General features: G+C 38.1%; 1 protein-coding gene across 2 annotated transcripts in view; it reads right to left on the reverse strand.

Moving 5' to 3' along the window:
- Window positions 1–540: 540 nt before the first annotated feature.
- The window catches only part of PRIM2 (DNA primase subunit 2), a 324,570-nt gene continuing 306,840 nt past the window's right edge, over window positions 541–18,270 (reverse strand). For both annotated transcript variants that reach the window (XM_030928221.1, XM_030928220.1), the window contains exons 13-14: window positions 15,738–15,806; window positions 541–1,452 (exon numbers count right to left, since the gene is read on the reverse strand). In XM_030928221.1, the coding sequence (XP_030784081.1) occupies window positions 1,222–1,452; window positions 15,738–15,806 (300 nt within the window). In that variant the 3' untranslated portion in view covers window positions 541–1,221. The remainder of the gene's footprint in view (window positions 1,453–15,737; window positions 15,807–18,270) is intronic.

The following is an 18,270-nucleotide window of genomic DNA, read 5'->3' on the forward strand; positions in this document are numbered from 1 at the left end:
TAAGGTATGGAAGTTGGAGGGTAAAATAAACACTTTGTATGTACAACCTTCTTGCTTGGTAATTGTCTATTCTTCACGAACCTGTCCCCAGAGTAATGGCACCAGATAAGATGTGCCATTATTTTACATAATAAAATATCCCTATTATTCCTTAATAAATATAACTGGCTATACAAATTTTGTTTCTTTTAATTCCCAAGTCACAGTTCCCTCTGGAGAGTTTGGTGCCACTCAGAGGTGCCTGGTGTAGAATAACCAAAAACAGGTCAACTCTTAAAAAAAAAAAAAAAGGTAAAGAAAAGTTTAAAATCTTCATTAGTGATAAGCAGTGTGTTGGATATTCCAAATGACCACTTTAAAAACTGCCAGATACAAAACATTCTATCATAAAATTTCTCACTGAACTACAGTGGCGAGAGTGCTTCTAACATTTCCCTTTTAATACAACGAAGACCTACATTTCTATGCTCGGCTTTCTAAAGCTAACTTCATTCCTGTTATGACATAAGACTTTCCCAATTATACACAGACACTGTCACGTACACTTTGATATTTATTAACAAAAATGGTACAGAAAAGGATTGAGTCAAAATTACAAAGTGATAAGAGTTAAAACAAAAGTTGTTCTTAACTGTATTATAGTTTCTGGGGGACTTTAACCAGTCCCAAAAGCTATTTTTATCTCCTAAAACAGGACTTAAATGACATCACTCAAGTGATAGATCTTAATAGAAACTCTTCCTCTTTCCTTTTGTCAAAGCAAAATATAGTGAAGGTCTTTGTTTTTACCTCAAACCTGCTTTCCTGTAGATGGACTGGGATGCAGTGAAGAGAGAAGTTAAACAAAAAGGTTAAAAAAAGAAAGGCCAGGCACAGTGGCTCACACTTGTAATCCCAGCACTTTGGGAGGTTGAGGTGTGAGGATCACTTGAGCCCAGGAGTTTGAGATCTGCCTGGGCAACATAGGGAGACCCCCACCTCCACAAACATTTTTTAAAAAAATTATCTGGGTATGGTGTGCACACCTGTGGTCCCAACTACTTGGGAGGCTGAGGCAGGAGGATCACTTGAGCTGGGAAGGTCGAGGCTACAATCAGCTGTAATTGTGTCACTGCACTACAGCCTGGGTGACAGAGTGAAATCCCTTTTCAACAACAACAAAAGCAAAATCTTAAAAACAGGAAATGAAGGCTATTGAGGAAAAAGAGGTTACAAAACTGCCTAAGAATCTTCACTAAAGTAATCTTCTAGTCCTTCCATATCCATTTCCAGAGAGGAATTTAAAGAGGCCAGAGCAGATGATGCATCCTTGGTTTTCTGGATACTTGGTTTGGGTTGAGGAGTTTCTGGTTGGATAGGCTCCTTCTTTATGTCTTTACCACCATTTAGAATACGTTGGCTCTCACAAAAGAACTGATTAGGATGATTCAAAGAAAAGCCACAATCATCCACCTGTAAAGGAAGGAAATTTATATTGCATTAATACATGGCAAAGCTATAAATATATGAGTTTCAAAAACTGTTCTAGTCCTTGTTTAAAACTTAATAACTGAAACACGGATTCTAGCTGTACACATTCTAACACTTAATCAACTACTTACACCATTTCATTCAAGGAGAGCTTCAACCACTACCCAAACTTTAATGGCGCCCACATTTATATTTCTAGTCTGAGCCTCTGTGTTTGGCTCCAGTTCCCTATGCTAGTTTCAGTCCCTTATCCAACACCTACTCAACATCTAAGATTGCTCAAAGGCAGCTCACACCCAATAGGAAACGTATCCTTTCCCCTCTCCCCATCCTTTGCTCTCAGTGACTTGTATCACCATTCATCCTTGGGGCATACTAGACACCTTTCTCTCACCTCCCCAGTCCCCAACTCCTACCTGCCACCTCCCATCTACACCATGTCTTCAATTCTGGCAATACCCAAAGCATTACCAATTCTGATTAACAATTACATCGAAATAAAAACTTAGAAAACTATAAAACTGTGTTTGTAATAGAAACGTGTGTGTGTGTGTGTGTGTGTGTGTGTGTGTGTGTGTGTGTGACACTGTGTGTTAGTGAGGCACAGGTTAGGGACCTGTGTGATCCATTATTGCATCCCCAGTTCCAAGTAAAAGGCCTGCCACATTGTAGGCCAATAAATATTTGTGGTTTTTTTGTTTTTTAAGTGATCATAAAATCACTTTTGATCATTTTGATACTGGTCCCTGATACCACTTGTGTTTTAGAGCTTACTTGTAAGTCTGGCATATGCAATCTCATTTAGTATGATATAAACCGAAAAAGCAGCCTAAGTCAATGTAATGCTTCATTCTAATCTTGGCGTTTCCTTGGTCTTCTTACAGAAAATCTCTTCTTGTACATTTCACTGTGCCTGAACACAAACAGGCCTACTTCATAACTTATGTTATTTTTTCTCAAATACTATCATTAAACTTTAATTTTGAGTATCATTTCAAATTACGCACTAATCTCTCCTTACATGCAGTTTGCTTTCCACAGTCTCAAATCCCTGCCTTCTCGCCTTCTGCAGCTGGAATTGACAACAAAAATATCATTTTGCTTGAGTGAGTGACTGTTGGTTTCTTTGGTGGTATTTTCATTTATCAAGTTTTTGGAAACTGAGAAGTCATTCCATTTCTTTTGTTCATCTGTCTTCTATTAACTAATCCTTTTATGTCTCACCCTTCATACTGAAGTGACTTGCACACTGTAGGTATCTAATATTTGGTGAGGTGGACCCAGAAATAGTGTATACCAGTGATAATTTTGCATATTTAATTAAAGCCTTACTATATAAAAGACTGTGTTATAAACTATTCGCTATTCAGCATACAGGGATACATTTGACTAACTCGAATTTCCAGTCCAGTAAGTCATATACTTAAAAACCTCTACCAAGAATGGAGAAGTGATGAGGGTCACAGATAAAGACCTATTACACTCCACAGTAGAGAGAAATTTCGGCTGAGATCAAGGAAGGCTTTGAAAGAGAAGTGCTATTTGAGTTGGGTCTGGAAAGATGCAGAGAGTGAAAAGCTGGGATGATGAGGGGAAAGGCAATATTTGCAGCAGGACCACGTGAGCGAAGTAAAGAGACAATGTCCTGGGAAAGCAAATATGAAATAGTTCACATAGCCTAGAATGAAAGGCACATGCAAGGAATGAGTTTGGAAAGACAGGCAGGGGCCAGCCTGAGAGAGCCTTGAAAATCAGGGTAAGTGGTCAAGACTTAATTCTCTAGGCAACAGAGAGTGACCAAAAACCCTTAAAAAGAGACGTGGTGCGACTGAAGTTGTGTATAATCTTATAGCAGATTAAAATGAATTGGCCAGGAAAAAAGGGGTTGCTGCTATGGTCTAGAATGAACCCTACTGGTGGACGGACCAACAGACAGAGACGTAAGTCTTTTCTGGTAATACTTATTTAAGTACCCTAGGAATCTCTGATTCTCTTTCACCAGTTGTTAATACATGTTAGGCTAATTTTACAGTAATTCCACTGTGTAACAGATGGAGAGTATACAGACTGATTTTAAAAGTTATAGATCATTAAGAACAAATTTTTATCTTTGCCTTATTTTTTTAACTTAACTGCTTGATTTCAAAATGTTTCCAAAATCTTTTATATCTATAATTTTTATTAACAATGGGATCATTTATGAACTTCTTTATTATATTCAATTTTCACCCAATTCATTAAAACTCCAATATAAATTTTGCATTTTGCAATGTGTTTCACAAAAAGTAAGTTTATTGTCTAATACATTTTAATCAGAAGGCTTTCTAGTTTGTAAACAGAAAACCAGAGATTAGAAAGACCTTGGGGAATCCATTAAATTGAATCTCCTCCATGTACAGAGGCCTAAGGAGAATAGATAGTTTATTCAAAGTCATAGAATTAGTAACTGGTTTTGTCTGAATTAAAATTCAGGCCTTCTGACTAGATCATTAGTTGCTCTGAAATCTGTTTCAAGAGATTGTGTGCAAAATCAAACTGATAATGATATCTCCATTATAAATTTTATTTCTAGAGAGAAACTTGGCTATAAAGATTATAAAAACATAGTTGTATTTTATGCAAAAATAATCTAATATCTTATGCTATAAAAATATGTTAGCATTTTCTATACCTCGCTTCAAGTTGTCAGTTAGCAATACGTTTATTAGACTTCTATGTGCACAAAATGAAATAGAGTAATCTTTTTAAAGTCTGAGTTTCTTCATCTATGAAATGGAGATAACAGCGTTAAGTCATAGGGTTGCTATGGGAAAAGCAAATAAAAATGAATGTAAAAGAAAGAGTTGTTAGTTCTATGAAATCTACATTAAATGTTTTTAAAGACTCAAGAAAGGCAAGTCACTTAAAAAAAAAAGGTTGAAGTCACAGAAGGAGAGGAAGAAAGATCCTATTGCTTTGCATATCAAGTTCCTTTTCTACTTTAAGGAATCCAAGTTGGAAATTGCTGATGCTGTACTATGGGTATAGTTTATAAAAGAAAGATAAAATCAAATTCCAAACACTAAACGATACTCAAAAGACTTTGCCCTAACAAATAAATGGCATTCAAATGTCTTAAGTTTAAGATATAATATTTAAGGTATGTGCATATCTTTAGTGAATCCCCATTTAAATTTTTTTTTTTTATTATACTTTAAGTTCTGGAGTACATGTGCAGAATGTGCAGGTTTGTTACATAGGTATACACGTGCCACTGGTGGTTTGCTGCACCCATCAATCCGTCAGCTACGTTAGGTAATTCTCCTAATGTTATCCTTCCCCTAGCACCTCCACCCAAACAGGCCCCGGTGTGTGATATTCCCCTCCCTGTGTCCATGTGCTCTCATTGTTCAACTCCCACTTATAAGAGACAACATGCAGTGTCTGGTTTCTGATCTTGTGTCAGTTTGTGGAGACTGATGGTTTCCAGCTTCATTCATGTCCCTGCAAAGGACATGAACTCATCCTTTTTTATGGCTGTATAGTATTCCATGGTGTATATGTGCCACATTTTCTTTACCCAGTCTATCATTGATGGGCATTTGGGTGGTTGGTTCCAAGTCTTTGCTGTTGTGAACAGTGCCACAATAAACATATGTGTGCATGTGTCTTTATAGTAGCATGATTTATAGTCCTTTGGGTATATGCCCAGTAATGGGATTGCTGGGTCAAATGGTATTTGTGGTTCTAGATCCTTGCAGAATTGCCACACTGTCTTCCACAATGGTTGAACTAATTTACACTCCCACCAACAGTGTAAAAGCATTCCTATTTCTCCACATCCTCTCCAGCATCTGTTGTTTCCTGATGTTTTAATGACCATGATTCTAACTGGCATGAGATGATATGTCATTGTAGTTTTGATTTGCATTTACCCAATGACCAGTGATGATGAGCATTTTTTCATGTTTGTTTGGCCGCATAAATGTCTTCTTTTTAAAAGTGTCTGTTCATATCCTTCACCCACTTTTTGACAGGGTTTTTTTTTCTTGTAAATTTGTTTAAGTTCTTTGTAGATTCTTGTTATTAGCCTTTTGTCAGATGGATAGATTGCAAAAATTTTCTCCCATTCTGCAGGTTGCCTGTTCACTCTGATGACTGTTTCTTTTGCTGTGCAGAAGCTCTTTAGTTTAATCAGATCTCATTTATCAATTTTGGCTTCTGTTGCCATTGCTTTTGGTGGTTTAGTCATGAAGTCTTTGCCATGCCTATGTCCTGATTGGTATTGCCTGGGTTTTCTTCTAGGGTTTTTATGGTTTTAGGTCTTATGTTTAAGTCCTTTAATCCATCTGAGTTAATTTTTGTGTAAGGTGTAAGGAAGGGGTCCACTTTCAGTTTTCCGCATATGGCTAGCCAGTTTTTTCAAAACTATTTATTAAATAGGGAATCTTTTCCCCACTGCTTGTTTGTCAGGTTTGTCAACGTTCAGATGGTTGTGGATGTGTGGTGTTATTTCTGAGGCCTCTGTTCTGTTCCATTGGTCTATATATCTGTTTTGGTAACAGTAGCATGATGTTTTGGTTACTGTAGCATTGTAGCATAGTGTGAAGTCAGGTAGCATTATGCCTCCAGCTATTATTATTATTTTTTTTTTGGCTTAGGATTGTCTTGGCTATGCGGGCTCTTTTTTGGTTCCATATGAAATTTAAAGTAGTTTTTTTCTAATTCTGTGTAGAAAGTCAATGGTAGCGGCCGAGGCACGGTGGCTCACGCCTGTAATCCCAGCACTTTGGGAGGCCAAGGCGGGTGGATCATGAGGTCAGGAGATCGAGACCATCCTGGCTAACACAGTGAAACCCTATCTCCACTAAAAATACAAAAAAATAGCTGGGCGTCTGTAGTCCCAGCTACTCGGGAGGCTGAGGCAGGAGAATGGCGTGAACCCGGGAGGTGGAGCTTGCAGTGAGCCGACATTGCACCACTGCACTCCAGCCTGGGCGATAGAACGAGACTCCACCTCAAAAAAAAAAAAAAAAAAAAAAAAAGTCAATGGTAGCTTGATGGTGATAGCATTGAATGTATAAATTACTATTGGCATTATAGCCATTTTCATGATATTGATTCTTCCTATCTATGAGCATGGAATCTTTTTCCATTTGTTTGTGTCCTCTCTTATTTCCTTGAGCAATGGTTTGTAGTTCTCTTTGAAAAGGTCCTTCACATCTCTTGGAAGTTGTATTGCTAGGTATTTTACTCTCTTTGTAGCAATTGTGAGTGGAAGTTCACTAATGATTTGGGTCTCTGTCTATTAGTGGTGTATAGGAATGCTTGTGATTTTTGCACATTGGTTTTGTATCCTGAGAGTTTGCTGAAGTTGCTTATCAGCTCATGAAGTTTTTGGGCTGAGACCATGGGGTTTTCTAAATATACAATCATGTCATCTGCAAACAGAGACAATCTGACTACCTCTCTCCCTATTTGAATATCCTTCATTTCTTTCTCTTGCCTGATTGCCCTGGCTAGAACTTCCAATGCTATGTTGAATAGGAGTGATGAGAGAGGCCATCCTTGTCTTTTGCCAGTTTTCAAATGGAGCGCTTCTAGTTTTTGCCCATTCAGTATGACATTAGCTGTGGGTTTGTCAAAAAATAGCTCTATTTTGTGATAGGTTCCATCAATACCTAGTTTATTGACAGTTTTTAGCATGAAGTGGTGTTGAATTTTATCGAAGGCCTTTTCTGCATCTATTGAGATAATCATATGGGCTTTGTCATTCGTTCTGTTTATGTGGTGAATTACGTTTATTGATTTGTGTATGTCGAACCAGCCTTCCATCTCACAGATGAAGCTGACTTCATCATGGTAGGTAAGATTTTTGATGTGCTGCTGGATTTGGTTTGCCGGTATTTTATTGAGGATTTTCACATCGATGCTCAGCAGGGATAGTGGCCTGAAATTTTCTTTTTTGTTGTGTTTCTGCCAGGTTTTGGAATCAGGATGATGCTGGCCTCATAAAATGAGTTAGGGAGGATTCCCTCTTTTTCTATTGTTTGGAATAGTCTCAGAAGGAATGGTACCAGCTCCTCTTTGTACCTCTGGTAGAATTTGTCTGTTAATCTGTCTGGTCCTGGGCTTTTTTTTGGTTGATAGGCTATTACTGCCTCAATTTCAGAAATTGTTATTGGTCTATTAGGGGTTTGACTTCTTCCTGGTTTAGTCTTGGGAGGTTGTATGTGTCCAGGAATTTATCCATTTCTTCTAGGTTTTCTAGTTTATTTGCATTGAGGTATTTATAGTATTCTCTGATGGTAGTTTGTATTTCTGTAGGATTATCATTTTTTATTGCATCTATTTGATTCTTCTCTCTTTTCTTCTTTGTTAGTCTGGCTAGCAGTCTATTGATTTTTTTTTGATCTTTTCTAAAAACCAGCTCCAGGATTCATTGATTTTTTGAAGGATTTTTTGTGTCTCTACCTCCTTCAGTTCTCCTCTGATCTTAGTTATATCTTTTCTTCTGCTAGCTTTTGAATTTGTTTGCTCTTGCTTCTCTAGTTCTTTTAATTGTTATGTTAGGGTGTCAATTTTAGATCTTTCCTGCTTTCTCTTGTGGGCATTTAGGGCTATAAATTTCCCTCTAAACACTGCTTTAGCTGTGTCCCACAGATTCTGGTACATTGTGTCTTTGTTCTCATTGGTTTCAAAGAACATCTTTATTTCTGCCTTAATTTTGTTATTTACCCAGTAGTCATTCAGGAGTAGAATGTTCAGTTTCCATATAGTTGTGCGGTTTTGAGTGAGTTTCTTAATCCTGATTTCTAATTTGATTGCACTGTGGTCTGAGACACTGTTTGTTATGATTTCCATTCTTTTGCATTTGCTGAGGAGTGTTTTACTTCTAATTATGTGGTCAATTTTAGAATAAGTGCAATGTGGTGCTGAGAAGAATGTATATTCCGCTGTTTTAGGGTGGAGAGTTCTCTAGATGTCTATTAGGTCTGCTTGGTACAGAGCTGAGTTCAAGTCTGGAATATCCTTGTTAATTTTCTGTCTCGTTGATCTAATATTGACAATGGGGGTGTTAAAGTCTCCCACTGCTATTGTGTGCGAGTCTAAGTCTGTCTGTTTGTAAGTCTCTAAGAACTCGCTTTATGAATCTGGGTGCTCCTGTATTGGGTGTATATATATTTTGGATAGTTAGCTCTTCTTGTTGCATTGATACCTTTACCATAATGCAATGCACTTGTCTCTTTTGATCTTTGTTGGTTTAAAAGTCTGTTTTATCAGAGACTAGGATTGCAAATCCTGCTTTTTTTTTCATTTCCATTTGCTTGGTAAATATTCCTCCATCCCTTTATTTTGAGCCTATGTGTGTCTTTGCACATGAGATGGGTCTTGACTCTTCATCCAATTTGCCAGTCTGCGTCTTTTAATTGGGGCATTTAGCCCCTTTACATTTAAGGTTAATATTATTATGTGTGAATCTGGTCCTGTCCTTATGATGCTAGCTGGTTATTTTGCCCATTAGTTGATGCAGTTTCTTCATAGCATCGATAGTCTTTAGAATTTGATATGTTTTTGCAGTGGCTGATACCAGTTGTTCCTTTCCATGTTTAGTACTTCCTTCAGGGGCTCTTGTAAGGAAGGACTGGTGGTGGCAAAATCTGTCAGCATTTGCTTGTCTGTAAAGGACTTTATTTCTCCTTTGCTTATGAAGGTTAGTTTGGCTGGATATGAAATTCTGGGTTGAAAATTCTTTTAAGAATGTTGAATATTGGCTCCCACTCTATTCTGGCTTATAGGGTTTCTGCAGAGAGATCCACCATTAGTCTGATGGGCTTCCCTTTGTGGGTAACCTGACTTTTCTCTCTGGCTGCCCTTAATATTTTTTCCTTCATTTCAACCTTGGTGAATCTGACAATTATGTGTCTTCAGGTTGCTCTTCTCAAGGAGTATCTTTGTGGTGTTCTCTTATTTCCTGAATTTGAATGTTGGCCTGTCTTGCTAAGTTGGAGAAGTTCTCCTGGATAATATCCTGAAGTATGTTTTCCAATTTCGTTCCATTCTCCCGTCACTTTCAGGTACACCAATCAAATGTAGTCCCATATTTCTTGGAGGCTTTGTTCGTTCCTTTTCATTCTTTTTTCTCTATTCTTGTCTTCACGCTTTATTTCATTATGTTGATCTTCAATTTCTGATATCCTTTCTGCTTGATCAATTTGGCTATTGATACTTTTTTATGCTTCATGAAGTTTTCATGCTGTGTTTTTCAGTTCCATCTGGTCATTTATATTCTTCTCTAAACTGGCTACTCTAGTTAGCAGTTCCTCTAACTTTTTTCAAGCTTCTTAGCTTCCTTGCATTTGGTTAGAACATGCTCCTTTAGCTCGGAGGAGGTTGTTATTATCCACCTTCTGAAGCCTACTCTGGCATTTGTCAAACTATTTCCCCATCCAGTTTTGTTCCCGTGCTGGCAAGGAGTTGTGATTCTTTGGAGGAGAAGAGGTGTTCTGGTTTTTGGAATTTTCAGCCTTTTTGAGCTGGTTCCTCCCCATCTTTATGGATTTATCTACCTTTGGTCTTTGATGCTGGTGACCTTTGCATGGGATTTCTGAGTGGACGTCCTTTTTGTTGATGTTGATGCTATTCCTTTCTGTTTAATTTTCCTTCTAACAGTCAGACCCCTCTGCCGCAGGTCTGCTGGAGTTTGCTGGAGGTCCACTCTAGACTCTGTTTGCCTGGGTATCACCAGCAGAGGCTGCATAACAGCAAAGATTGCTCCCTGTTCCTTCCGCTGGAAGCTTCGTCCCAGAGGGGCACCGGCCAGATGCCAGCTGGATCTCTCCTGTATGAGGTGTCTGTTGGCCCCTGCTGGGAGGTGTCTCCCAGTCAGGAGGCATGGGGGTCAGGGACCCACTTGAGGAGGCAGTCCCTTAGCAGGGCTCAAACACTAAGCTGGGCGATCCACTGCTCTCTTTAGAGCCAGCAGGCAAGAACGTTTAAGTCTGCTGAAGCTGCACCCACAGCCGCCCCTTCCCCCATGTGCTCCATCCCAGGGAGATGGGGATTTTATCTATAAGCCCCTCACTGGGGCTGCTGCCTTTTTTTCAAAGGTAATTAATATTTTTTATTAACCACTAAAAACAGTGGTTAAAACGGTGCCAAGGGCCTTGAAGTGAGGATTTGTGCCAAGGCTCTGTGATGCTGTTTCTCCTTTTTCTTGATCTGCAATTGTCCTTAACTCATTTTGTGATGTTCATTGTGATCTACTAAGTTGCTTGATAGTAAAATGAAATTATGAAGTTTCCTTTTTGTAGAATTCTATGTTTTCTTCTAGGATGGGTTCTTTGTGTTCTGAGTGTTTCTTTCATTTTCATTTTTAAAGGAAGTGTATATGGCTGTCATTCAGTTTCCTTTTGTCTTGTTTAGGAAAATAAACTTAGGGGTTTTTTTGTATGTGGGGGGAAGGGGAAAAGCATAAAGTAAACAAAATGGAAATTTTACTTTAAAATTAAATTAGGAAAAGGAATAAATACAGGTATCCACATCTAAATCCTCCATTTCACTTATTTCTTCTCAAGTCAGCAGCTATTTCCTTTATTCCGTTTGGAAATATTAAGCGAGCATTTTCACGACTTTGTCTGTGAGTCTTTTGTTTCTTTCCTTGCCCGTTTTCTTTTTTGGTTACTGTTGGTGACCTTTTTCTTTTCTTTTTTTTTTTCTTTGAGACAGAGTCTCACTCTGTCGCCCAGGCTGGAGTGCAGTGGCCGGATCTCGGCTCACTGCAAGCTCTGCCTCCCGGGTTCACGACATTCTCCTGCCTCAGCCTCCCGAGTAGCTGGGACTACAGGCGCCCGCCACCTCACCCAGCTAGTTTTTTGTATTTTTAGTAGAGACGGGGGTTTCACCGTGTTAGCCAGGATGGTCTCGATCTCCTGACCTCGTGATCCGCCCGTTTCGGCCTCCCAAAGTGCTGGGATTACAGGCTTGAGCCACCACGCCCGGCCATTGGTGATGTTTTTCTTTGTGGTTGATGATTTTTAAAATTATGTTTTGTGCATTATTTTATGTATTGAGACAGGAACATTCTGTGAAGCATTTGCATTCTACCACACTAGCTTGGTCCTAGTGTTTCAGATCCAATGTCCTGTGAAGGATCTGAAACAAGTTCAGGAGTCTTGAGGAAGGTAGGTGGAGTGGAGGACTTTAGAGGATACATTATAAATTTTAGATTTCATCTGAAGAGAAATAGGAAGCCATTGAAGGTTTTAAAAAGCAAGTTCCTGAAATGATCAGATTCCTCTATTTTAAAGGTCACTCCAGCAGCTGTGTGGAGGAGAAAGAATGGAATGGGGCATGTGTAGATGCTGGGAAATGAGTTAGGAAGCTATTGCAGGGATCCAAGTGAGATGATGGTGGCTTCTAGCCCAGCATTCTAACTGATATCCATAATGATGACCCTGAATGATTATAAAAGGGCTTAATTGTATCACATATATCCTGTTTAAGATTGCAGGAAAATGGGTGATAGGTTTCAATAAGATTTCTCTAGAGATTTATATGGTGGGGAAAAATTATCCTCAGCCACTTGGAAAATAAGTACCCACAGTTACTCAGTGTCCAAAGAGGTCTACCTCTGAAAATATTATTTTCTATTAAAATTCTGTGGTTAATCTACACATGACCTAGTGTTTTCATTTATACATGGAACATGCAGAAAGTAAAGAATATACTATTAGTATAAAATTATATTAAACACTGACCCTAAAAATACAGAGGAAAACAGGTTTCAAGCAGGCCAGCTTTTAACATCTACTAAATGAATCTCTCTCAAACATTTGCTTGGCGTCAGCACATTCTGCACACAATGACCTTCACACAAACATGGGTCTCATATTTCTGCCGCTGCAAATGCAGATTTTGAAGGAATGAAAGCAATATTGTTCTACCTATGGGATATTTGGGTTTTAATCAAGAGGTTTTGCAATGACAGCTTAAAATGAGGCAGTTGGTATTACCAAAAAAGCCATATGGAACTATCATAATGCTGCTGCAAATGGTATCAATTAACTGGTTCATTTTCAAAACTTCCATTTAAGTGAGTTTGATCACAGAGGCCTCGGGAAAATAAACATAGGATTTTATTTGGGGGAGGGGTAGGATGGCAGAAACCTGACAATAAAAATAGATTCTGTTTTTAAATTAAATTAGAAAAAATAATAAATGAAGGAGGATATTCACATCTAAAAGTCCACAGTGAGAGATCTAGCGAATATAAACAGCCTTTTTATTTTGTTGATTTATATGTGGTTTAAGTTAGACTATTTCTATATGTGAGGGAATTTAGACATATGTCTTTCCAAAATCTTCATTAATCTAAAGCAAGTTTTAAAAATTGGCAATAGCAGCAACGCTCGAGGGAATAGTCAATAGGAGAGATAATACAGAAGCAGATTTTGAGAACTAAAAAACCACTCCTTACTTTTTGGTGATTATGCCACAAACTCAATGTTTATATCTAATTTTTGTATCTTATTTTTATAAAAAGTAAAGAGGTTGGATAATAGACCTCATTTGTGAAAGTTCTGAGGCCTCTTAATTAAAAGGGTCCATAAATGATTAAAGAACAATATGAAATTAAAACTCAAGTGGAGCAAGCAAATTAAGGAATGCAGTCTTCGAGAGAGTGAGTCATATAAACCTGGTGTTGCCAAACATGGCTTATCTGGCGAGATTCCTATGGTGATAAAACAAATGAGATCTTGTTGTTGCTTACTATTTTCTTGATGTTTACTCCTTGAAGTTTTGTTTTAAAAAAAGTTCTTAAATAAGAATAATACTTTCAAAAGTTAGGTAGAGAAGAATGAGGACAGGACCCACAACAGACAGGGGCTCTAGCTCCAGATCTTCCATTGACCAATTACAGCATATAAGGCAGGTTAGAGTCCCTACATGTTTACCATGCTATGAAGATAAACAGGAAGATGCCAATTACCTCTGCTGTCATTATTACAAATTTAGTACCAAATACCATAGAACAGCACAGTCATGGTTAGGCTCACAAGCTTCAGATGAGTTAGACAGCTTGAATTTAAATCTAAGTTCCATCCCCTATAAGTAGTATGATCCGACAGGTTGTTTAACTTCTCTAAAGAGGTTTTATTCATAGACAGGGATATATACATACAGTATCTTGCTGTAATGTCAATCAAAAAAGCTAATGTGTTAAAAAATTTTAGTGCTGTGCTTGGTATACATTAAGGCAGGGGTCCCCAACCCAGTCCGTGGTCTGCAGGAGGAGAGTGGTGGGTGAGCAAGTGGAGCTTCATCTGTATTTACAGCCACTCTCGATCACTTGAATCACGGCCTGAGCTTCACCTCCTGTCAGATCAGCAGTGGCCTTAGATTCTCATGGGGGTGCGAACCCTACTGTGAACCCCGCAGGCAAGGGATCTAGGTTGTGTGCTTCTTGTGATTATCTAATGCGCCCTCCCACCAGCCCCTGTTTAACCATGGAAAAATTGTCTTCCATGAAACTGGTTCCTGGTGCCAAAAAGGTTGGGGACCACTGCATTAAGGGTTCCATAGATATTGGCTGGTATTACTATTGTTAATTATTATTGGCAATATTACAAAATATCTTTTTCCTATGAGATACTTTATCAAGTAAGAAATTCTGCAATTATATAAACATAATAGAAAAACTACTTTGTAACAACCAAATAAAAAGCATAAAAATAATTGTAAAACTTTAGCATAGTAGCTGATGATGATCTCAATAAATGCAGCTTCTTTTTTGGGAGGGTCATGGATCTTTAATAAATACCATGGACTCCAGAAAAATACACATATGTTCTTAAGAGACAAAATGTTTCAAGAAGGACAAGGATCTCCAAAGTCCATTCTTGGATGTCTTTCCCAGGATCAGTGGATGCAAACTAGGGGCCAGAGGGCTGAATTGGACTTGGAGATGTGTTTTGTTGGCCTGCAGAGAGCCTCACAATTTGTCAATGTGAATGCTTCTAACAGGGCAAACATCTTCAGTGCACCATAATTCTATCATACTCTGTGGTACTAATCTCAGGCAGCTTCATTTTTTTGGGCTATCTGCCCAATCTCTATAGTCCTCTGAGTTCGTGACATTGGCTTTACACACTTCAAAATCTATTCTGTGCCAGACTGGGTCATTCCACTCTTACTCTAATAATCAGGCAGGCCTTTTTGTACTATGGAAGCTGGCAAGATAAAAACCAAACACATTTCCCTGACTCGTTTATAGTTAGGGGTCCATGTGCAATCTAGGTTTTGCCATGCAGATAAATATGAGACGTGGGAAGAGGATAACATCAGGTAGCAGCCACAAGTACAAGGATCAGATTTTCTGCATGGAAGATGGCAAAAGCCTTTGGTTCTTCTAGGCAGCTATGGCACAGGTTCCAGATCTAGTCTAGAGGTAGGCAAATCAAGGCCCATGGGTCAAACTGGGTCTACTACCTAATTTTTTTTTTTTTTTTTTTTTGAGACGGAGTCTCGCTCTGTCGCCCAGGCTAGAGTGCAGTGATGGGATCTCAGCTCACTGCAAGCTTCGCCTCCCGGATTCACGACATTCTCCTGCCTCAGCCTCCCGAGTAGCTGGGACTACAGGCGCCCGCCACCTCGCCCGGCTAGTTTTTTTTTTTTTTTTTTTTTTTTTTTGTATTTTTTAGTAGAGATGGGGTTTCACCGTGTTAGCCAGGATGGTCTTGATCTCCTGACCTGGTGATCCACCCGTCTCGGCCTCCCAAAGTGCTGGGATTACAGGCTTGAGCTACTGTGCCCGGCCTACTACCTAATTTTATAAATAAAATTCTATTGGATCAATAGTCATGCCTGTTCATTTGCATACTTTCTACGGCTGCTTTTGCACTACAACAGTAGAGTTGAGTAGCTGTGACGCAAACCATATGGACCATGAAGCCTAAAATTTTTACACTCTGGCTCTTTACAGAAAAACTTTATTGACCCTTGGTCTCATCCCTAGATATGGAGTGGTGGGTGACAGGTGCAGATATTCTCATGATGTAGCTTCTCCTAGTTACAAAATATTCCTGGTTCTGCAGCATCCAAGCTTAGTTGTCTGGTCGTTCAATAAATGCTGTAAGTTACCTAATACCATGCAATCCCCCTTTCTGCTGAAAATAGCTAGAGTGGTTTCCACTGATGCCACTAAAAACCCTGAATGTGACACAGTAACAGAAGACAAATAATTAGGATATGAAGTAAAAAAAAAAAAAAAAAAAAAAAATACTTACATTGTGTATCATCTCAAAGTATTTTTGACAGGCTACCTGGTAATGTGTCCCCTTTGCTAAATCCAAAATCTAAAACGAATGAGGAAAAAGAGAAATAAAAATTAGAAATTAAGTTTTCTTCTAAACCACTGTAGCTTGCAGACAGTTGTTGGCCTTTTCATAATCTTCATTCCAGACAGGAAATGCAATAAATCATGAAGCATGTTGTACTTCTGCAGCCTGGACACTGTGATAATTCTGACATTATGCAGTAGTGGTTTAGGTCAGCATTAAACCACAGATGACAAGAGATAGTCAGTGATCTTTCTGACCTACCAACTGTGCATTTTAATAACTTTACCTCAACAAGATGAAAATGAATCCTGGTATGATGACTTTGACAGTTATTGCCAGAACATCATATAGCAACATCTCTCCCAAAACTGTAGATAGAGATCTAGTAATCTAATGGTTGGTGCATGAAGCAATCAAGTATACTATTTAGATATTTACTTTCCACATTAATGGTTTATAGAGATACAGCATGAAATACTGCTGTGTGCCCATCAGGAAAATTTAATGTAAACCCTTTTGGAAAAGTATCTGTAAAAAGGGAATGCTTTTCCCTTCAGTCAGATTTGTCCTTTTTGAAATGAAGTTATGTCTCACAAAGCTCAGCAGAATATGAGAGTGAATAGTCTATTCTGAACACCTATTAGGAACATCATCCTATCTTTTGTAAATACAATTTGCTTTCCAATTCTACTTCATGTAATCTCTTCAGAGTGGTGCAAACTCCCATCCTTATCAGCAGACTGCAATGCCAGTTGAAATTTGTAAAGTTTCATTGCCTCCCCCAAGCCCTCAAATAAATAAAACACATATTTGGCCTATTTATCAAACGCAGTAAAATGCTGGAATTAAGAGATAACCTCAAATGAAGGGAAACATAATTCTGGAGAAATGTTAATTTCTATTCCTTTCTTATTTTTTAAAAAGCTCACCTTCCTGTCACAAAAAGAAATGAACATGGGGTCTCGAATTCCTGCTATCCTCATTACTGAATATAGCTTAACATCATTTGACAGATACACACAAAAATTACAGTTACAGAACAGGCATTATACAATACTGACAAGAATGTGCTTCAAAAATTGTTTTTCTCTGATTGTCTTATAGATTACATTTCTGAATTTCATGTCACCTTTTATTAAATCATATATGAAAGACCTGTGTAAATGCCAGCCAACCACAGAGGCCAGGATTCTGCCAGTCTGGCCTGTCTACCTTTCTTGAACTATTAGAGCAAAAAGTGAAAAATCAATTTAAAATGAGACTTTCTTCATTTTTAAATTTATTCTGCAGGTTTTCCAAGTAACACTAACACTAAGTTCATATTGTCTGATGCTCTTACACACAGATTTTCAAACTGTGATGAGATAAACTTGCACGTAATTACTGACAAACATCTATAATAATATATTAATATCTGAATTAGAATTTTGGAGAAGACTTCAAACATAAATTTAAGCTTTAGATGATCCCATAGATTACCTGAAGAGGAAATGGATTCACAGAAATAAAAAAGTTCAACCATATAAAAAGTAAATATGTAACATGATATACATACACACAGTCTAGTATTTATGTTTGGGAAACATGCTATGAAGAAATAAATCATATTAATAAAAAATCATATTAATAAAAAAATTTTAAAAAAACATAGTAATCCACACGTGAAAAAACTTACTAAAGAAAACTGACATAAAAGCCACAGAATATGAGAAAAACAGATGTACTGCAAATTTTAGGTTAAATTTTTACGGTCCATAAAAAAAATTAATCACACTACAATCTTCCCCCGACCTGACCCCACTCACAGAGAGGGCTCTTCCTTCACAAAAATGACTTAGTTTTATTTTTGTTTTATCTTATTAGGATGAATTTTTATTTGAAATCTGCTTGCAAATCTATAAACAAGCCATTCAACTATGATCAGGATAGCTTAAAGAGCTTTAATCATGTCCCAGCATATTTGAGATAAATGAAGGTTTCTGTAAATAAGTAAAGGTGTGATGAGAAAAAAAGGCAATAGAGGTTTTTGAGGTAAACAGGTATTATTGGTAGACACTTTTGTCTTCATTTCGGAAATGAGGAAATATATTAAAATTGGAGTATCTGTCTCCTGAGAGTGAGGGCCATTAACTGCAGAAAGAATTTTAAAAATCACATGCAAATGAATAATCTTTATTTTATTTTATTTTTTATTTTTATTTTTTTTTTGAGACAGAGTCTTGCTCTGTCACCCAGGCTGGAGTGCAGTGATGGGATCTCAGCTCTTCCTCCCGGGTTTACGCTTTTCTCCTGCCTCAGCCTCCCGAGTAGCTGTGACTACAGGCGCCCGCCACCTCGCACGTCTAGTTTTTTGTATTTTTAAGTAGAGACGGGGTTTCACCGGGTTAGCCAGGATGGTCTTGATCTCCTGACCTTGTGATCCGCCCGTCTCGGCCTCCCAAAGTGCTAGGATTACAGGCTTGAGCCACCGCGCCCGGCC

The sequence above is a fragment of the Rhinopithecus roxellana genome, chromosome 4 (genome assembly GCF_007565055.1).
Source record: "Rhinopithecus roxellana isolate Shanxi Qingling chromosome 4, ASM756505v1, whole genome shotgun sequence".
In the NCBI taxonomy this organism is placed as follows: domain Eukaryota; kingdom Metazoa; phylum Chordata; class Mammalia; order Primates; family Cercopithecidae; genus Rhinopithecus; species Rhinopithecus roxellana.